Genomic DNA, 22991 nt, shown 5'->3' on the forward strand with positions numbered 1-22991 from the left:
CAGTTTTGGGAGATTTTTAAAATGTCCATTTGTAATAATTTTTGGCTCTAAAGTTAGTTGCCATCTTTTGAAAAAAATATGTTAGTTTTAGTCAATTAGACTGATACTTGGATTGAGGATTAGAGACACTTATATACAAACAAATGTACCTCCTTAAAAAATAAGTATAGGCTATTGGTATTATCTTTACAATACAATTTTATTTAAATACTTGTATTGTTGTTTACAGATTGACATTTGAACAGCACTTTTTGTCTGTTTGTTTGTTTTGTTTTTTTGAGACAGAGTCTTGCTCTGTCGCTCTAGGTAGAGTGTAGTGGCGTCATCAAGGCTCACTGCAACCTCGAACTCCTGGGCTCAAGCGATCCTCCTGCCTCAGCCTCCCAAGTAGCGGGGACTATAAGTGCATGCCACCATGCCCAGCTAATTTTTCTATTTATAGTAGAGACACGGTCTCACTCTTGCTCAGGCTAGTCTCGAACTCCTGACCTCAAGTGATCCTCCCGCCTGGCCTCCCAGAGTGCTGGGATTACAGGTGTGAGCCACCACACGCAGCCTGAACAGCATTTCTTTACAACATGCAAAAGTAATAGTTTACCAGTGAGTTTTTACAGTATAACTTAAGAAAAAACTGACCCTTGGCAGAAATGTCAGTGTTCCCTAGGGATCACATGACACCATATTTTAAAAGTAGATTCTAAATAAATATTCCTGCTGTACATCTAAAGTCCGAGATGCTAAAGATTCCCTTCAGATACCAATGAGGGTCTCATCTCAATGTTTTAAGTCATTGTTATTTGAGGGAGTATGATCTGGGTTTAAGATGATTTCCAGCTCCTCTTTTGGCATTATTTTCCATAGAACCTCAAGAGCAAACTTTGATTTATAATTAAGATTTCATTTAAGGTGTATTGTCATTCTTTGATGAAATAATGGTGCATCTTGATTCCTTTTGCTCAGTTTGAAATGGAATATAATTGATTTATCAGCTTACACGGACATATATTATATAAAACATTATCTGGGTTATGTAGTACTCACTGCCACTTAAAATACTGAGGAACAGTACGACATGCTGGGTCAGACTGGAAGACCAAATTAAAAGTGTATTCATTTCAAATGGGTTTTTATGGTGTGTGCATTTTCCCTGAATGTCAGTGAAAGGATTAGGCTCATGCTGAATGCCTGATGGTGATGCCAAGTCCGGTTTTCTGGCTCTCAGCCTACTCTCTGACTTAGAGTTTGAATGTTCATGGATCCAATTTAAGTTAGGTCTGGTCTGGTCTGGTCTTTTCTTTTCTTTTCTTTTCTTTCTTTTTTTTATAATGCTTGTATAATTTATTTACTTTTAGAGAATTTTACAGATTATATACATTTTCCTAAAGCAGTAAAATCTGGATTTGCCATTGGCCATAGTACTTAGCATTTTGTGTATAGAATGGGATGTTCTTAGTACCTACTTGTGGAATGAGTGATAAAAGGTTTCATTCTCGTTCTTCTGAACTGGGGAGTTTTCACTTCTAAAATTGGCTAGGGGCCAGGTGCGGGGTGGCTCATACCTGTAATCCTAGCACTCTGGGAGGCCGAGGTGGGTGGAACCTTTGAGCTTAGGAGTTCGAGACCAGCCTGAGCAAGAGCGAGACCCCATCTCTACTACAAATAGAAAGAACTTAGCTGGACAACTAAAAATATATAGAAAAAATTAGCCGGGCATGGTGGCGCATGCCTGTAGTCCCAGCTACTCGGGAGGCTGAGGCAGAAGCTCAAGAGTTTGAGGTTGCTGTGAGCTAGGCTGACACCACAACACTCTAGCCTGGGCAACAGAGTGAGACTCTGTCTCAAAAAAAAAAAGAAACCTAAAATAGGCTAGGAACCCATTTACTGGTTTTTAAAAAATAGTTACTATATTAATTTCACTTGTTTTCCATATAAAAATAGCTTTCTTAGGTTTTAAAATTTGTATAGCAATTGCTGAGAAAATGGTAAAGAGGTAGAAATAATATAGACATAAATTATTACTCTGCCTAAAGAGCAAAGTTTCTGACCTTGTTTCTTCCAGGTCAGCCTTTCAAACACAGAATTACAGTGATTAGTTTAAGCATCAGTTTAAATTGTGACAATTTCATCCTCTTTTTACCTACTTCTTGCATAAAAAGTTAATTTCCACACAACAAATCCCTCCTCCCACATCTCTGAAGTGTAAACAATGATTATCATTTTAACTATTAAGGACATCATCCAAACAGTGCTCAGGCCTTCTAGGCTATGGTGATAACTTGAGCTTTCACTCTTAGTGAGATGGGAAATGAGGAGTGACATGATCTGACTTAATTAAGGTTTATAGGATCACCATGGCAGCTGTATTGACAATAGGCTGTGGGAGGCAAGGGGAAGCAGAGATACCGGTTAGGGTGCAGTTGCAGTAATCCAAGCAGAAGATGACAATGGCTTGGACCAGAGTGTTAGTGGTCAAGGTGATGAGATGTGGCTGGATTCTGGGTATACTGTGAAGGTGAAGCAAGAGGATTTACTGATGGATTGGATATAGGATGTCTGAGAAAGAGAGTCAAAGATGACTCTTAATATTTTTGACCTGAGCAGTGGAAGGATGGAGTTGTCGTGAAGTGTGATGGGGAAGGATTTGGGAGGAACAGGTTTTGGGGGAAGATCAGGAATTTGGTTTTAGACATACTGGGTTAACATATTCTATAGTTTTTTAAGTTCACAATATATTATACCTATAAATAGGTATAGGTAAGTGAAAATTTTACAATTTATATTAGTCTTACATTAATTTGTGATAATATATTATAGGTATGCTTAATATAGGATTGCATGCTGAACCCAGAATTTAAAATTTCTGATTTCTTAAGGTTTGGTTTGATTAAGCTGGAGTTCCCCTTTTACATAACACCCTGAAAATTCACAAAAGAAGAAATTATTTCAAATGTCATGTGCACTGAGAATCGCATTTAAATTGTCACATATTCTTAATTAATGAAGCAGATATTAATATGCTTTTACTTTTTGGAATAGAGCTAACTTGCATTGATTATTCAAGTTACTAAGCCACCAAAAACTCTATTGTTCTCATGATTCCAATTTTGAATTTGAATACCGCTGGCCCTACTTTCTCTGCTGGGTGTTTTTAGAATGAAAAATGTTAACTTATTCTTTGTTGCTACTATAATTGAAATGTACTGTAAAGAAAGGATTGAATTTTATTATAACAGATGAGAACCAGAAATGGTAGAGAGGTTAAGTGACAGCATTAAGATTCATTCATTCAACTAACATTTTAAAGCTTTTAATGTGGTGCACAAGACCTGCTTTTGTAATAGTCCAGTGTGGAAAACATTATGATCTAACCCTTACAGATGAGGAAACTGAAGTTCAGAGAAGTTAAGTGGTTTGACAAGGGTCACAAGCCTTAGTGAGTCAGGTGGGGGTTCATACACAGAGATTCTTGATAAAAAGGGAAACCAAATTTTTACTTGTTTTCTTGAAAGAGGCAGTATGATTCACCCAGCCTCAGGGCCCAGGCTGCAGAGGCCTGGTTTGCAAGGCACAGTCCTGGGCTTATATCGCTAGGGCTGCATCATTTTCCCCCCAAGCCACTCTGGAGACTGTAGGCTAGTTAGTAGTCTGAGGTCTCTTTACTCATTAAACTACTTATTCCAAAGCAGTGAAAATTCAGTAAGCTAATTAAAATTTGTAAGTAAGATTTCCTTATTAAAAAAATCTATTAAAATAAGAAGCAGCCCGTTAAAAAAGTAATTAGAGCTGGGGAAAAAAAAAGATGACTACAAAATTACAGTATCTTTTCCAACTATCCATAAAGGCTTTTTCAGTTATTTTGGCAGTAGACAGAGGCAGAAGTGCATTTCTACCGTAAGTATACAATTGGTAAACTAGAGACAAGTTGAAGGAAAATGGCAGCTATTTTGTTAAAGCAATCCTTTCACACTGTCTTGAAAGAAGGTACAGACCTTCTGCTCTAAAAGCTCCAATCATGTGTCCTAGTGGAAATGGGACATCATTAAACAGTGTGCAAAAAACAAAGGAGCAGGTTGTAAAAAGACGGGAGCTTTGAGAATGCTGTAGCACCAAGTACAGATAAGGCATGTCTGCAAGATTTAAAGAAAACAGGAGAAGAGTCTGATTTATTGTTGTTGTTCTCTATGAAAAAATCAGCACCATGATTAGCATGGTGCTTAAAGCTTACTCCTGTGATGTCAGGTATTATATTAATATTTATTTTTGAATTGACTTCTTTGAGGGAATCTCTAACACTCATTTGATGTGATAACCAAACTAAGGATAGAGAGACTGTTTCCAGCGTAGGTTTAGTGTTTTTGAGTTTCCCTATACCTAGAAGTCACAATCAAAATTGTGGTCCCTCCAGTTTTAGTCTCCTTCACCTTCTTTTGCTTTTTCTTTCTCTTGTTCTTTCCAATTGAATATTTCTGTCAGTCCCTCTACATACCTGTCTCATCACTGTGTCTCACCTTTTCCATTGTCTTGTTTTTTTTGAGACAGAGTCTCAGTCTGTTCCCCAGGCTAGAGTGCAGTGGCATCAGCCTAGCTCACAGCAACCTCAAACTCTTGGGCTCAAGCAATCCTTCTGCCTCAGCCTCCCAAGTAGCTGGGACTACAGGCACGTGCCACCATGCCGGCTAATTTTTTCTATTTTTAGTAGAGACGGGGTCTCGCTCATGCTCAAGCTGGTCTCAAACTTCTGACCTCAAGTGATCCTCCCACCTTGGCCTCCCAGAGGACTAGGATTACAGGTGTGAGCCACCTCGCCTGGCCTGCCTTGCTTCTAAAAGGCGTGTCAGGCCGATATATAAATCAGGGTCCCTGCAGAAAACAGATGGCACAATGAACATAACTTGAGAAGAGTTTAATAAAGTGCCTATTTACAAAAATGTGGGCAGAGCATAGGGAAACCACAAAGGATAATGCTAGTAATGGGTTCTATTAATACCCCTTGGCCTGAAGAGATGAGGGAAGGGTCACCAGAGGAGGTGTGTGAAGAAGGCCAGTAACTGCGAGACCTAAGAAAAGGCAGCATTATAGCATAGGAGTCAGGGGAACAAGTACTCTGATCACACTTGCCTCCCTTCCTTTTATCTCCTACCAGTGCCTGGCTAGAAGCCTGAGGGAACACAGGGCAGTCCCCTGAGGCCACAGCAGAGTGGAGAGCTGCTAGGGAGGAATGAACTGAGAATAGACACAGTAGCCCAAAGGGCAGAGACACCAGATCAGAACAGGCTCCAAGCTCAAGCCTCTGGCTGCCTACTTCTGTGGATTGTGTGATGTTCACACTCGGGAACCTTTTTCAGAGATGCTCTTGGGCTTTCCTTGTTCCTTCTCTTTTGACTTCTCTTCTCTTTTCCTGATTCTTCTATCACCTATGTGGAGAACACATTACTTTTCAAAAATAAACATGGGTTTTGAAAGTAGAAACTACAAACAATTTAAGTAAGTTAACTTGATCCAGCCAAAAGTATTTATCAGGATTTTTGTCTATTTTCCTAATTCAGTCAACAGGTACCAAGTGCCTACTATGTACCAGGCACTTTGCGTGACACCGTGGCAAAGAAAGGTGAATAAGATAGGGTTCTTTGCGGGAGACAGACAGACATGTTACTGGCAGAATATAAAAGTTACTTGAGGAAGTGCACAGGTACATGTGCACTGTAAGGAATGTAGTGTGAGGGGTTTACTTTCTGAGAGGGTCTGAAAACCCCTCTACAGAAAATGACACGTGTGGAACCTAAAGAAGGAAAGAAATCTGGGAGGGAGGGTATTCTAAGCAAAGAAACTATAGAAGCAAAAGATAGATATGTTAGGAAAACAGTCTAGGAAGGCTGGATCTGTGTTATTATGTGGGGGGGGGGGTTATGTTATAAGAATTAATCCTATAGACTATGAAGACTTAGGCAAACCTGGACTAAAATCCCAGCTCCTCCCCAGGTTATTAGCTCTGTGACCTTGGGTGAGCCAATTTACCTCACTGTGCCTCCTTTCCTCATATGTATAATTTGGATGAAAATAGCATGTACTTCATAGGATTATGAGAGTTTCAGTGAGATAATACATGTAAAGCACTTAGCACAGTGTCTATCACAGAGTAAGTAGAAGATATGATAATAGTTATTATTATACTCTTTCTCCTGCCTGGAATTTTCTAACCTTGACCCCCACAAACACACATATATAAACATCTTAATTTCTACTACTTCAAAGTAAACTTCAAATGTCAGTTCTTCAGGAAAGTTTTCCTTGATACCTCCAGTTCATATCCTCCATTGTGTATTCTCATAGCCTTTTTTCCTGATAACACTTACCATGATTGTAACTAAATAATGATTTGTTAAATGCTGTTCCCCTGATAGATGGCAAACTGCATGTGGTCAGAATTGCACTATATTCTTAATGCCTAGCACAGTGTCCAGCCCGTACACACTCAATGAATATTTCTTGAATAAATGATTTAGTTAGCAGGACATAACATTGGAAACCCAAGATTAAGCCTGATTGGGGAGGGTCTGCAGTTATGAGGCTGAGCAGTTTAAATGTCTGCAATTATAAGAGTGAGCAATTTAGATGTCTATTCTGCATCTGTTAATTTTTTCAACAGTATTCATTGAACAAGTGACTTTGAGTCATTGGGGAAATATGTAACAGTGAATACAACAGAGATTCTGCCCTTGTGGCGCTTATAGTCTAATAATATATATTAGATATATATATAATTATATAGTATATCTTATATAATTATATAATGCATAATTAATATGTAATCAGCACATATTATAATTAATATAACAAATGCAGTCATAAATGTAGTTAATATATTATATAATTATGATTTATGGTCAATATATGAATTGTAACATAATTATTACATAATAAATATTATGTCAAATAGTAATAAATACTATGAAATAAGGGGAATAAAGATTTCTGGGGTAGGGTATATGATCAGATTTGTGAAAGATAATTCCAGCACCAATGTGTAAGATCCTTTTCAGGGGAAACCACTAGAATGAGGGCAACAACACAGTAGATCACAGTTGACCCTTGAACAACATGGGTTTAAACTGTGTGGGTCCACACATACACAAATTTTTTTTCCAACCAAACACAGATAGAAAATATGTTATTCATGGATGCGAAACCCCCATAGTTGGAGGGCCAATGTTTCATATATGTGGGTTCCACAGGGCCAACTATGGGACTTGAATATACACAGATTTGGGCATATGCGGGGATCCTGGAATCCATTGCCCCATTATACCTAGTGTTGACTATATTAGCATAATTCAGGCAAGGGGAGGTGAGAGTTGAAAATAGGCCACTGAAAGTAAAAAATAGAGATGGATTTGGAAAGTATTTTGGAGTTAAGACTGATAATTTGGTGATAGGATAAGCAATTGGATATGGATGTGAAGAGGAAAGAGTAAAGAAGACAGCTAAGGGTTTTAACCTAGATTATTGAAGATGATGATGTTATTAGCTGATATAGGAAACACAAGAGGAAAAGCTGGTTTATGGAGGGGAAATTAAAGGTTTATGGTGGTTATACCAGGTTTGTATTGCCTTCAGTATCTATTGGGAAATGTTCAGTTTGGAAATATAACTCAGGAGAAGGATCAAAGTTAGAGATGTAGCTTGGCAATCATTCACTTAAGATCATAGTTGAGGCCCTGGTAATGGAAGAAGTCACAGATAAGAAGTAAATAAGGCTGAGAAAAGCTACTTTTCCCTGTATCATTTGCCAACTCTAAGATGGTAGCTCAGAGGCTGAGAGGTTAAACAGTGCTTTTGACAACTTTTCAGGGCTGGAAGCATGGGAATTGGTGGCTAGGACGTGCCAAGAGAGGCTGCCTCTTTCTTCTTGCTTTAGGTTAGGATTTGGACTGCTAGGACTACATTTTAGCAGCAGGAGTGCATTGGAAGTAGACTATTTTCCCTCAGAATACTTCAATCCTTGAAATTGGATTGCTATTATTCATAGGTGCCTGGACAAAGCAAATATAAATTTTTTTTTTTTTGTGGAGGAAGATAGCATCATCCTAGATTAAGTTGTTTTTATAAACAAAGCAAATAAAACATTAGGTATGCAATCAGAAAAAAACAGACACACAAGAAGACATGACAGTGTGTACAGAAACCAGCAGAAACAGTAGACAGTAGAAACAGACTCACAGAGATCTAGGAAATAAAAGAATCTGATAAGGACTGTAAAAAACTATGCTTAATGTATTCAAGGGGGAAACAGTCAGAATGGAGAATTTTGTCAGGAAATTATAACAAAGGGTTGAATGGAAATTTTAGAACCAAAAAATACAATAACCGAAATTAAGAACCCAGTGGTTGGATTTGAAAGCAAATTAGATGTAGTTGAAGGGAGAATTAGTGAACTGGGAGATGAAATCACAAAATAAACATAATGAAGAATAGACAATAGGGTAGAAAAATCAGGAGAGAGAAAGAGTAGGAGACATAGAGAATACAGTAAGAAAGTCTAATATAAATGTAATTAAGTCCCAGAAGCAAATGTGAGAGTGGGTCAGAAGCAATATTTTAAATATAATGTCTATAAAGTTTCCAAAACTAGTGGCAAATTCTAAGCCCTAGATTCATGAACAACTACAGTCCCCAAATAGAATAAATAGAAATCTACACTAAACTCAGTCAAAACAAAAGCAACCAGAAGGAAAAATAAGTTTGCCTTCAGAAAAAAAAAAAATACCACAACAATTAGACTGACCACTGATTTCTTAACTGAAACAACAAAACCATATATAATACAGTGAAATGATATCTTTAAAGAGATGAATCAAATGCCAGCCAAGAATTCTGGACCTTCTAAAAATGTCCTTTGATGGTGGAGGTGAAATAAAATATTTCTAGTCAAAAACTGAAAGAATTTTTCCCATTTTCTTTCTAAAGGAAATACAAAAAAAGGTGTTCTTCAGACAGAAATAAAAAGATTCCAGATAGAGGGTGGGAGATGCAGGAAGGAGTGGAAAAGCAAAGAAAAGGGTAAATATGTATGTGAATCTAAATGAATAGTGATTGTTTAAAATAATAATGTCTTATCTTATTTACAATATGTATAGAATTAAAATACACAATGATAATGCCTTGTAAGTTATGAGGGGCGAGTAAGTGTTCTAAGTCTCTTGGATTTTCCAGGAAAGTACCAATTAATGAAAAAGTACCAATTAATGTTGGGACTTGGATAGTCAGGAACATGTAATCTCTAGGGTAGTCACTTAAAGAACATAAAAGAGTATATAGCTTTCAAATTAACAAAGAGGGAAATGTGGAACAATTTTTTAAAAATAAGCAATCTAAATGAAGGCAAGAAAGGAGAGGAAAAAGTACATAGTTAAGTGGGACAAATAGAAAACACTTAGTAATGTTGTCAAACCACAAGAGGATTTTGGCCTAGGTACAGTTGCATGTTGCACAAAGATCTAATTATTGAGACAATGAGGATTGCCAAGGAAGAAAGGAATTTTTTAATATGACAGACATCTTGTCTGAGAAGCTGCCGCAAATCCATCTCTCCACTAAAGGAGATAATAGGCTTTTAAAGGAGGGGCCACGTGCCTTGGGGCAGATTGTAGGGGGTGGTGAATCTTGTCATCAGGCAGTCTGCCCAGGGGCCTTCAGACTCTCAGCTCCTTTGGCTTACAGAAAATCCACTATTTCTGGGAAACAACTCAAAAGGTCAAGTAGTTAGTTAAGAGAGAGGATTGTTAAAAAAACAAATAGGGGTCATTGAAATTTGTTCATAGAGCTGGTTACAGCAAGGTGGTAGTTTTATACCTAAATATGTCAATAATCACATTAAAGTAAATGAATTGTGTATTTTCTTGTGTACTAGGCAAACATAGTCAGGATGTAAAAATGAAACTTAATTATGTGTTCTATAAGAGACACATTTAAAATATAAGGACACAGAAAGAATGAGAATAACAGTATGGAAAAATGTAACATACAAACAATAACCAAAAGAAAATGGTGTTGATCTAATAATATCAGATAATGAATACTTCAAGGCAAAAAATTTGGGCCGGGCGCGGTGGCTCACGCCTGTAATCCTAGCACTCTGGGAGGCCGAGGTGGGCGGATCGTTTGAGCTCAGGAGTTCGAGACCAGCCTGAGCAAGAGCGAGACCCCATCTCTACTAAAAAATAGAAAGAAATTATATGGACAGCTAAAAATATATATAGAAAAAATTAGCCGGGCATGGTGGCACATGCCTGTAGTCCCAGCTACTCGGGAGGCTGAGGCAGGAGGATCGCTTGAGCTCAGGAGTCTGAGGTTGCTGTGAGCTAGGCTGACGCCACGGCACTCACTCTAGCCTGGGCAACAAAGTGAGACTCTGTCTCAAAAAAAAAAAAAAAAAAGGCAAAAAATTTGCTGGAGATGAAGAGGGACAGTAAATGATGATGACAACATGGCAATTCTGTATATATTTATGTTTACCTAATAACAATAGCTCAAAAAACATAAAGCAAAAACTTACAGAATTTCAAAGAAAAATAAACAAATCCAAAATCACTGCAGGAGATTTTCATACCTTCCTGTAACTGAATAAGCAGGCATATGTGCACACACATGCGCACACACATAACACACAAAAATCAGTCAGGACATAGAACAGTGCTTTGCAGACTTTTACGTACATAAGAATGATCTGGATAGCTATTAGAATACAGGTTTCTGGGCCCCATTCCCAGAGGTTATGATTCAAAGGGTCTGCAGTGGGCTTGACAATTTGAAGCTTCCAGATTAATGCTGATGCTGATGGTTCTGTAACCATACTTTGAGTAACACAGATACAGAAGATTTGAGTACCACAATTAGCAAACTTGACCTAATGGACATGTATGGAACGCTATGTCTAACAAACTGCAGAATGCATGTTCTTTTTAAGCACGTTCAGAACATTTTGAAAGTTGTGTTCTGGGCCATAAAACACTCTCAATAAATTTTAAACATTTTAAAACATAGAATGTGTTTTCTGACTACAGTGGAATTAAACTAGAAATCACAGAGAACTAGAAAATAAGAAACAGATAACTGGAAAATTTCCATATGTTTGGAAATAAGCAATATATTTAATAACCCCTGGGTTAATGAAGAAATCACAATGGAAATTGGAAAATATTTTAACTGACCGATAATGAAAAGGCAATATACTAAACCTCATGGGATGTAGCTAATGCCATGCTTAGAAAGAAATTTACGGCTTTAAATATATATATTATATATATATTTGTATATACTGTATATATTTATATATAGTATGTGTATATATAAGTCTGAAAAGCAGTGAGCTAATATATTAGCTTAATGTCCTTCCAGATATTAAAGGACAGTAAATTAAACCAAAAAAAGTAGAAGGAAGAAAATAATAAAGATAAGTGCAGAAATTAATAAAATTTTTAAAAACTACAGTAGAGCTCAACAAAACCAAGGGTGGGTCTTCCCTTGTCTTCCAGACTCTTAGTCCCACTCCCCAAAGGCTATTAACAGTGTCTTATGTATTCTTTCTAAAATATTTCTTAATATACCTGTTCTTTCCATATATTCATACTGAGCCATACCATGAACACTACCCCTTTTTAAAAATTTTTTTTAACTTAACAATACATCTTGGAAGATTTTCGGTATTAGTTCACAGATCCATCTCATTCTTAGTAGTAGCTACGTGGTGTTCCATTATATGGCAGTATCATAGGTGATTAACCAAGCTTGTTAAGTGGTAGATATTTGGATTTTCAGCTTTTGCTATTATACAGTATGGAAACATTGTGCTTAGATCATGAGTCATACATGTGTTTTTAGGTTGAATTCTTAGAAATGAAATGAAGCAGACGTGTTTTTAAGTGAGAATAGGGAAGCCCAAAAGAGAGTATGAAACAGATGAGCATGTGTTCTGGAATCAAACCACCTCTGTTCAAATGCTTGCTCCACCATTTACTTATTCTGTGTCTTTGGGCAAGTTAAATTCTTTGTGCCTTAATGTTCTCATCTGTAAAATAGGGAAAATAATAGAACCTATCTCATTGGATTTTTATAAGGACTTAATGAGATAATATATGTGGAGTTCTTAGACTAGTGCTTGGCACTCAAGAAGCCCTATATAAATGTTTACCAGCGTTATTATTATAAGAGAACACATGATCATGGACAGAATGAAGGTGAAAGTAAGATGGATTTGGGAGGTTGAAGGCAATGGATAGAGGGACTGCTTTGAGGTACACAGTGCCTGTCAGGCACTCATTAAATGTGTGTGGAATGGATGATCTGGCCAGAGATGAGTCAAAAAGTAGAATCATTGGCAAAGCCAGCCAGTGGCCTGGGCTTGTGCTTTGCCCTAGTAAAGCTTAGAGCCCAGGAGTGGAAGGAGGTAAAAGGACTATGTTACCCCAGTTGGGACCTTGGCAGGTGAATGGGTAGAAGGTTAAGGGAGAGAAGTCTAGCCCAGGGAGTCTTCCTTCTCTTTTACTAAAGATATGTAGTTAGATCATTGCCATGCAGATACACCAGATTCTTCACCAACACTCAACTGAGTTCCTTGTGTCCCACATAAGCAGCGGTGCTGTCCTTTAATATCATGTATTTTGAGAAACTGGAACTTTAACTCCAGATGACAATATATTCAGTGTAGAAAGGTACAGAAAAATCACTCAGACCTGTTCTACTATTTAGTAGTAGTGTGACCTTGAGCAAATTATTTAATGAATCTTCATAGCTTTATCTATAAAATGAAAATAATGATAATTGCTTCAGGGGATTGAGGGGCTAATGAGATCATTTTGTGTGTGTGTGTGTGTGTGTGTGTGTGTGTGTGTAAAATGCCTAGTACAGGGCCTGACATAGCATGAGTGCTCAATAAATGCTAGTTGTCATCCATTCCGCCAGCATTTTCTTGCTGGGCATACAGAGCCTTGTAAAGGATCCAGAAGAAAGAGAGAAACTGGCACGGTGGCTCGTGCCTGTAATCTTAGCATTCTGGGAGGCTGAGGCAAGATTGCTTGAGGCCAGGAGTTCTAGACCAGCCTGAGCAAGAACGAAACCTCATCTCTATAAAAAATTGAAAAATTAGCCAGGCATCATGCACCTGTAGTCCCAGCTAGTTGGGAGGCTGAGACAGGAGGATCACTGGAGCCCAGAAGTTTGAGGCTGCAGTGAGCTATGATGACGCAACTGCACTCTAGCCCAGGAAACAAAGCAAGACCCTGTCACAAAAAGAAAGAAAAAAGAGAGAGAAAGAAAGGGAGGGAGGAAGGGAGCAGAGGCTCTGATTGTTGTCAAACTAGTGTGCTGGTCTCCCCCACCCCACCCCAAGATTTTCCCAGGCTCCATAAACGTAGGTCTATGCTAGAACTACCCTTGGTGTATTTTTTGCTCCAAAAGTACATGTGATTCATTTTTGGTGAGAATTAATTATATATATTGAAAGAGTAGTATACCTTTTGAGGATAAGTATATCTATTTAAAATAAATTCAGTGAGATTTTTCTGGACTTTTAAAAAGAAAAGAAAATTGCAATACATATTTGGTAGGGAGTGGTGTTTGAATAAATAGAGGTTTCTCTTAAGCAGCTTGCGTATAAGATTTCTTTACACAGAACGCTGAATAGATTTTGATGTTTTTATTTACAGGGATTAGATTGACATGAAACTTCTCGGGACAAGAAATCTGGCCCATTATTATTCAGAGTGTTCTTGAGTTTTGATTCTGGGGTACTGGTGAGTTGCCTGAGAGATGGCTGTAGCTTCCAGTGTAGCTGATGGGAGGCAGTTCCACAGTTGTATGTCAGTGTTTTGAAATCTGTCAAAGAGGCTTTTCATAGAGCCTATGAAGGAAAACTATTGAGTTGTTTACCTAACACAGTTTTGTTTTTTTTTTTTTAATCAGAGAAATAATTTTAAAGGAAAAAAATCTTTAACTGAAAATGTTGTTTGTGGTAATGTAGGGCCACCCCTCAGCTTGTGTGTTAGGGAAATGAATGGTGTTATCCGTTTTCTATGTACTGCGGCTGCAAGGCTGATGTTTTATGTACTTTTGCAGATGAGTCTCTGTGAATGTCACAAGCAGTTATCAGTCTATCATGCATAGAGTAGAAAGGGCAAAGCCAAACTGTGAGGGTGTCAGCACATCATGGCAATAAAATTTTTCACAGCCTCAAATAAAAAAAATACTGTACTTGACAAGTGAATCTTTCTAAATTATTTCAAATACTATGGAAACTGAATTTCGATTTGTTCAGTTCTCCCATTAGCAGTAGGATATGTTTCAAAAGTTGGTTTTCAAGTCAGTTGTTATAAATTTGGAGCTTATTTTCTTAAAAGAAAAAAATTTAAAAAATGGGTTGGATTCTTGGACTAGCTCACATTTTAACAAAGGAGCTATTTTGCACTGAAAAAGTAGACTATACTTCTGTAGCTCTCACCACTTAATACAATAGGAAAGAAATAAAATCAAATAAAGAATAATTTTTAAAGTTTTTATTAAGAATGTTAAGGAAAAACACGTTTTATTACATAAGACATAATGGAAAAAGCTATGTAATCTCAGGCAAGTTACATAAACTTTCTGACCTCAGTTTTTGCATCAGTAAAGAGTTAAATGAGATAATGCATATAAAGTTCCTGGTGCATAGCTGTCTCATAATGAGCTCTCCATAAATAGCCACTGTTTAAATATAGGTACAGTGGCATTGAAACCTAGGTTTCCTACAAATTCTGGGTCCAGTGTGTTGTCCTGCTGAACAGCTATGTTGAGGCAGAGTGAGGAGGGTATTGCTGGCAGGTACTGGTGCAGAACAGTAGGCCAGCAGGTACATGGCTGACAGGAGCTCTTGGTCTGGGTGCTACCCTTTCTGGTAGGAAGTGTATTATGCTCAGCCATGCAGGGGAGCACTTCCTTTTCCCTTCTCTCACTGCTGCCTATTCCCATTTGCCAATACCCCCACTTAGCACTGGGAGCATGAACTGGCCTGCCCAGAATCTGAAGCTCCTTTGAAAATAGTGACCTGATCTCAACACTGCAGAAAGCAAACAGCATGTGCACCATGGGCCTTCAGAAGGTTTAGTTGTTGCTTGTTTGTTTTAAGAAAAGGGAGAACTAACATTCTTTGGGTGCCTGGTACATCCCAAGAACAGTCCTGTGCGTGTAATGTGCCGTTTCATTTAATATTCCCAACAGCCCCATGAGAAGAAGGTATCATTATCCCAGGAGAGGAGGACCTTACATGACATGACTTGCCTAAGGTAACACAGGCAGGGCGTTGCAGAGCTGAGATTCACACACAGGTCTCTTTGGTCCTCCGGCTTGTTTACCCAGCTGTCCTCTGGGTTCTCAGGGGAACGTGCACAGTGTGGTCATCCACAGTGTGCCCAGCCTTTCTGTCCTTACAGAAACTACTGAATGTGGACCCTCAGGAGGGAGAGGAGCAGAGTGAGATTTAGAGTTGTTAACACCATTAAGTTGAAAATTGAGCAGTATCTGACTTCCATCCCTCATTTCAAATTGAATCACATAATGGGGATTAAAACATATTGATTAAGGAGAAACTATTTGTTAGAGGTAAAATTGTTAACCCTGTAAATACGCTGCCATGTTCCATTATACAAGACTTAGCATTGTGACATTTCATGATCTGTTACATTTAATTAGGCACAGTACATAAAGTATGCATTACAAGTAAACATGAGAAAACACAATGACTAATTTTTCTAAGATTTGTGCTTCATAAATTTTCAGTTTGCTAATTTCAGTGATGTTTTAGTGTCAGCTGCTTCCTTTCCAAACAAGTGCAGATCCTTTCCCTACTGCAGTTAACGGAAGGAAGCAACGCTGAGAATGAACTGTAAAGTTCTTCACTCTGCCTCCTGAAGATCGCCTTTAAGGAATACTTTTTCTCTTTTATTTAATGTTGTTATTAACATAATAAATAAATGTAGTGATAGAATTTGAAATGTAAAATACAATTAAAGCTAATAAATTAATAAATTTGCTTTCAGTGACTGCAGAAACATCATAGATGGTTTAGCTTTTTATTTTTAAAATGGAATTTTTCTTAAATGCAAAGCTGTGTGGGAAGTTTTAATGGCTTTGAATATAATTATTTTAAGAATTTGATTTTAATTATTTTAAGAATTCTCCAACCTGCCAGCCATGTCCTCCAAATAGAGTACAGGAGCGGGACTGAGCTACTGTGGTAGCTCTGGAGCCCAGCACAAGGCCTGGCACTTAAACTCATAAAGATTGTTAGATGACTTCTCAGTGGTTTTTTTGTTTGTCTGTTTATTTAAAAGTGTGTTTTTCTAACTTAACCAAACCCTAATATCTGCTTATCTGAAGAAAATTTGGGTGATACTTGAAAACACAGAAATCACAAAAATAGAAATTCTAAACCCACTCTAAATGATAGTCACACATTAGTACTTCTTTCCTGTGCATGCATGATGTGTGTAGATATGTACATTTGTGTGTCTATGTGTAAATAATTTTATCAACAAAAAAATGCTCATGTTGTATGAAAAGAAAAAAGTACCCTTTTCTTCTCTTTACAGTATATTAGGAATATTTCCCCATGTCAATAAATATTTCTCCTCAACAGGAACTTCTGTCAGTGATTGTATTCCATTATACAGATGTGCTATAAATTTAGGTTTTTTTGTTGCTATTATAAGTAGAACTGTAGTGAATATCTTTGTACATATATCTCTAAATATTTCTTAAAGATAAATTTTTAGCAATCCTGGGCAAAGGGTATGTGTTTGCTAGCTTACTCTCCAGAAATGTTGTGCTAGATAATGAGTAAATGGTATCTACTGCCCCCCACCCCTGCAACTTAGGTTTATTTCTTTACTCACAATGTTTTTTATTTCCTAAAGCTAATTTGTTCTCTGTCTAGCTGCAAAAGGTCATTGTGACACATGGAAGTGGTTGCCCAAGCGAGCCCCGTTTTCACAGCTGAAGGTCTTCTTCAGGCATACCCAGTGAGGGGTTCCCATGCTGTGCTCACACAGAGAAGTTAAATTGTAACCAGAGTTAGCGTGATCACTTAAGGCAGCAGTCTGCAAACTAGGGTACACATGCTTCACAAAATAGCTAAAGATTTTCCAAAGGGGACTCGAGTGTGGTTTTATGGTTTGCAATGGCCAACTTTCCTTATGCATGTGTGTGCTCCTAAAATCCATCTGCGTGGAAGATTACTGTGATGGAAGCATTTGTCTGTTTTTATTTTCCCTCCTCCCCTTTCCCACCTACCCTTTTCCGACTTTATCAAAGAAAGGGATACTCCCACCCAGTACCCTAGAGTCCATTGCACCAAAGTGTGAGGACCTCTGAGTGCCCAAAAAGGGATAGTATGAAATATTGGTGATAACCAAACCTCCTTCCATCAGCATTGTATAATCCCCCCACCCCTCTGATTAAGAAATGCATGTGTGATAAAACCTTACTTTTGATGGTCAAAGTATTTTTATTTATCAAAATAAGTATTTGTATTGCTTTGATCAATTTTAGACTAACTAAGGGTAACTTAATCCAGAAGGAAATATTAAACATGTAGAACCTTATAATTACAGAAAGTAAAAACAATTTCAAAATTTCAATTCCCTACATTTGTTTTGTAGAGCAGCAAAATATATGGCATTAGGATGATATGGGAGAGAAATGAAATAGAAATATACTTTCAAGAACAAAAAATCAAAATTTTAGACTTGAAGAGTGAATTTATGTATTTTTAAAATGGATAGTGGGTATCAAATCGCTGTGCTATTTATATTTGGTTGGTTACATTTTAAAGAATCGTGTTACAGTTTTATTTTAAAATGTCAACATTTATGACATACTGAAATAACATTGTTTATAACTGTATAGACTTATAATGAAAAATTGTAGATGCCAACTTAAAAAATGTGCAAGGGAGAAAAAAATGTGTGAGAGGGTCCATGATTTTTAAAGTTACTTTAGGGAGAATTCCAGCAAAAAGTGTGCAGCTCACTGACACCGGACAGGCACGTGGGTGGGAGGGCTGCCTCATGTGGCCTCAGGTGGCCTCACTGGAACCCATTCCCTACTGTATTTCTGCGATCTCAGGCTCCATTTCAGCGCTGGCCCCTCCACTCAGCAGTAAGACAGTGAGCCATCGCTTCTCCTCTTCCTCGGCTGGAGCCTGCCAGTCCTTCCCCTGTCTTCCCTCTTGCTCCTCCTCAGGCACCAGCGACTTCCTCTCTCTCACAACCCGCCCCTTCCCCAATAGAAATAAATATTCCTTACTTCTCAGATGTCACCTCTTCTGGAAACCTTGATTCTCTCTTTGTCTTTTCCTTTAGAATGGTTTCTCCTCCCTTTTTCACTATGAAAATAGGGTATAGAGATTAAGAGGAGAAAAGAGAATAAAAGTCTCTGGGATCTTAGAATGGTCCACGGAGAGGGAGGCAACAGCTTACATTTTTGACTTGTTTGTGTCAACATGAGCTTCTGGAGGTTTACTTCTGAAATGTGGAGTTTCAATGAAAGTACTATGGAAGTGAATTGAATTGAAGCTGAGGTTCAGTTCAAGTCCCACCTCACCTCAGAAGTCTCCTCTGATTGTCCAGACCTACTGGGATGTCACCTCCTCCAATCCCTGTTGCACTTAGAGTCTGTACTGTATAGCTCAGTGTGAAATCACTGTCCTGCAATTTTTACTAGTTATTTTGAGTGTATCGCATTGCTTTTATAACCTGATTGTAAAGCCCAAGCAGGCAGAAGCCAGGTGTTTATTTTTTTCATCTCCTCATAACACCTAGTACAGTATTGCCTAGAACAGACACTCAGTAAGCATTTCCCAACTGATTATAAAAAAAGCAAAAAGCTGACGGAGAGTCCTGGGGTTGAATTCTGGATCCATCACACTTTGCAGCGTGCACACTTTGGGCAACCTGTGTGTGGTCTGGATCTCTTGTTTTCTCATTGATAAAACATGGTGATAGTAATAGCTAAAAAGGACCGTGTAAATGCTATGTGCCAAAGTCATTAACATACCCAACAATTCTGTGAGGAAGACATTATTATTATTGTTCTCATTTTATATGAAAGGAGACACTAAGATAACTAAAATATGCTGTCCAGAGTCACTCAGCTTGGCAAAATGGCAGAGTGAGAACTTGAAACCCAATTCTGAGTCCAGAGCACTTCACCATTATGTGATACTGCCCACACCTGACTTACTCACCTCGGCGTCCAAAAGATTCTAAGCATGATAATGAAGAAAAGCTTTTTGAAGAAGGTAAAACAGCAATACAAAAAGTGAGTCTCGTTATTACTATATGACATGGAAAACACTTTTACTTTTAAAAGCAATTGGCTGGCTGCAGCTGGAGCCAGAGGGAATGGATAGCCACAGTGCATGGGAGAGACTGGAGGCTCTTCTGACTGCTTCTTGGCCTTGCAGAAAGGTTCCAGAAAATCAGCAGCCTGCAGAATGTTCACTGTTCACTCCCCTAATTACCAGAGGCTCAGTCTGGGGGCTGATAACAATGAACATCAGTAGAAAAAAGGGAGTCCTTCTGCTTTTATTCTCATTTTTAATTGATCTTAAAATTCCTGCCTGGCCCTTCGCCTTCAGCACAGTCCAGAATCATGAATCCTTGATATGTGGCTCAAAAGAGAAGCACAGGACAGTGTATTCCCTTTCCCTTCACCAATTTCCTGCCTGTGTTTCTATTCTGGGACCAATGTACAGAACATTCCAGTTCAGAGATGGAGCAAGCTCTGCCCTCCTTAGTGCACAGTGCATGCAGCTTGGCCCCATTGTGAGCACTGTGTAGGAGGGGCTGCCTGGATCTGCAGCTTTTGGTGCTCCTTACTGGGTGAGTGTAGGGGTCCTTTTGCAACTAATTGTATCCATCTGTTTTTAAAGGGTGAAAAAAATTCCTGAATTTAGGTGTCGATTGATACATTAATTACACTGATCTCAGTTGCAGCAGTATGGTCTTAACAGCTGATTGCTGCAATACCCAGATCTGTGATATCAGAATGTGACATGCATATTTTAATTTGAGAAATAGTTTAACATTTTTAGATATTCATTTAGATGTGGTTATGCAGGTTAAACATAACGTATGATCGCTGCTGCTTTCATTGCTTCCAATTAAACCTTGCTTGTTAGTTTAACCTCTAGGTAATCCCATCAAACAATTGATGTCAAGGAAACACTGCCCACAGTAGCTTCGGATGAGTGGCCATTAATTTTAATTGCCTTGATATTAAAGATTAAGAAGTATTGGGACTAGCAGAATAGAAATGATCTGATGTCAAGCAAATCCACTTGCTAAAGCTTCCCCAGGCTGCTGGTGATATTAAAATTTTACTGTGAGAATTAAATAAACCTTTATTAGTAATGACTGTTGTTTGATTGGTCCAGGGGTATGCATAAACAGAGGATTGTTACATATCTAGAGATGAGACCTTCCGTGGTACAGAGATTCCTCAATTATGAAACTGTTAATAAAGCTATAATCTGATTTTTCCAGGCTAGGTTTCATTAATGTATTATAGCTTCTCTGATTGTCAAGGTAATATTAACTACAAAGTACTGAATCCAACAGAGAATTGTTTAGAAGAAGAGAATTCTAAGATGGGCCTTTGTTGCTAAATTCAGAGTTAGGGAATTTTCATTAATTATGCTTAAGACATGCCAAATTCCCTCTCAACCAGTACTATCCCCTTTGCTCTATAGGTATATTTAATATTTAACTCTTTCTAAGGCCTAACAGTCTTATTCAGAAAAGCTAGAGTGATGTTACATACTGAAGGAGCTTTTTGCAAGCCAGCTCCATGTCTGCCTCCTGGCCTGAGAACGTGCATCGTGAAGGGTGAGGTGGCTTCAAAGAGAACTTGCTTTAACAAGCATAACCAGGACTGGTACCGTTAGGGTTCTTTTTCAGTCTTTATTCAGAACTTTTCTGTTTTTAGAATCACATATTTCTGGTGTGGATCCTAATGGTCACTGAGGCTGACTTCCCAGGTGCAGAAATCCCTCCCAAGTATCCTTCTTCATCCCGCTCCATAGTATCGGCCCTCTCCACGCCTGCCGCTCTGTCTGCCTCGGGCCCGCTTGGCCTCCTTGCATGTGTGCTCTCCTGACTCTTCCTCCTACTGCCACGTCGTACACAGTTATGCACACCTGCCACCAGCGAACGGAGCTCAAGGAAGAGAGGGCTGAGAAGGGCAATGGTAGGATAGGGGTAGCTCCCTCAGGGTTGAGTTTGAGGGCCTAGTATTATGACAGTCTAGATGCCAGAAGTAGGACCGATGAGTGGAAAGGAAGGGGAACTAGATTGTAGTTCAGAATAAAAAGAACGGTATATCCATTAGGACTATCCAACAGTGGAATCAAGGACTTTGTGAGGTAGCGAGTACTTTGGCTCTGGAGGTGGAGATACCAGTGACACAGAGAGAAAACAGGAGGCAGCACCGATTTAGAGGACACCTGAGTTCTCTCTTAGACCTATTGAGTTGGAGGTTGTGGCAGAACTTTTATGGAAATCTCTTAGAAATTGACAACTATTTAATAGAATTCTTCATAGAAGATGGGGGTAGAGATAGAAATCTGGAAGGCATCCACACAGAGGATAATTGAAATTTTGAATATGGATAAGGTTCTCAAGGAGAAAGAAGAAGGCTAAGAGCTAAGTCTTGGAGAAAACACACACACACTCATTCTAGTGTGTCAGGGAAGGAGCAGATATCAGGGGAGAAGCAGGAGCATAATGTCACAGAAACCATGTAAAGAGCCAGCTCTAGTTGCTCTAGGAAGGAGGGGTGGTGATTACAAGTATCAGTCACTTGCTGAGAGGTCACACAAGTTGCAGAGAGAGAAAAAAAGGCCAATGGATTTGGGACAGGTGTGATGCCTATGTAACCGCCCCCCACCCCCATCAACCACCTAGCCCTTGAGATTGTTACGATTAAATGAAAAAATGTATGCAAGGGACTCTGCCTAGTGCTCAGCACATAGGAGATTCATTAAATGACAGTTATTACAGCCACTATATTTGATATAAAGAAAATAAGGGATACATAGGGTCCTTCAGGGCAAAAAAAAAAAAAAAAAAGATGGTGAAACAGAAACAGCTAGGAAGCACTGATCTGTAGCGTATATACTTCTGATGGGTTTTGGCTTGTTTCTGTCTAGTGAACTTACGCTCATGGTTGCTGCATGGGTCCTCAGCGAGTATGCCTGCATGTGTGTGTGTGCACCAGTGATCCCCAGAATGGGACAGCAGCAAGGCCAATGTCGTCTTCCTCACGTGGCTCCCTTGCCAGGGCTCTCTGGCGTCTTCTGGAAGGATGAGTGCCATAGGTTGAAGAATGAGAGTTCTATTTCCAAAGCAATTAAAGACTTGGCAGAGATGGTCCACAGGGGTGCCCAGTGGTGGGAATTGAGTTGGAAGGCTCTGAACTACATACCACTCCGTATTTTTCTTCAGGGCCCCTGAATAGCTGTTAGGGAATAATACCTTTGGGGTAGAACAGTGACCACCCAGCCTCATACTGCAGCAAGATGCCCCTTTGACAGATTATTAGGAAATTATTGAAAAGTATTTTTAAACTATTACTTTAACAAAAGAAAGGTCAGATCCTTTTATATAGCAAATAGCATGCACTCTTATGAATTGCTATGTGGCTTTTAGCTTCTTTATACAGCTCAACTACAGGTGCCTAAACACATAATGTAACTCTGAGCCATGAATCTTGGGCCGAAGTTTTGCTGTCCCTGAAATGTGATGAAATTTGCCTGTTGCCAAGATCCTCTTTAGAAATCTCTTCCATTCACACCAGCTGACATCATAAGTAGTTTGCAAAAGAAATAAATATATTCCACCTGATGAAATCAGAGATGCTCCTCTGTATTTGCATTTGACCTTATTGGAATTACTTGAGTTTTCAAG

General features: G+C 38.6%; 1 protein-coding gene across 5 annotated transcripts in view; it reads left to right on the forward strand.

Annotated features, from left to right (window-relative positions):
- PBX3 (PBX homeobox 3) overlaps window positions 1–22991 on the forward strand; it is a 209702-nt gene that overhangs the window by 179412 nt on the left and 7299 nt on the right. Inside the window, exons 6-7 of one of the 5 annotated variants that reach the window (XM_069474669.1) lie at window positions 12980–13020; window positions 13317–13362. The exons of the other annotated variants lie outside the window; for them this stretch is intronic. Coding sequence (XP_069330770.1) covers window positions 12980–13020; window positions 13317–13362 — 87 coding nt within the window. The remainder of the gene's footprint in view (window positions 1–12979; window positions 13021–13316; window positions 13363–22991) is intronic. 5 annotated transcript variants of the gene reach the window in all.

Source organism: Eulemur rufifrons, chromosome 7, assembly GCF_041146395.1.
Source record: "Eulemur rufifrons isolate Redbay chromosome 7, OSU_ERuf_1, whole genome shotgun sequence".
Classification (NCBI taxonomy): Eukaryota; Metazoa; Chordata; class Mammalia; order Primates; family Lemuridae; genus Eulemur; species Eulemur rufifrons.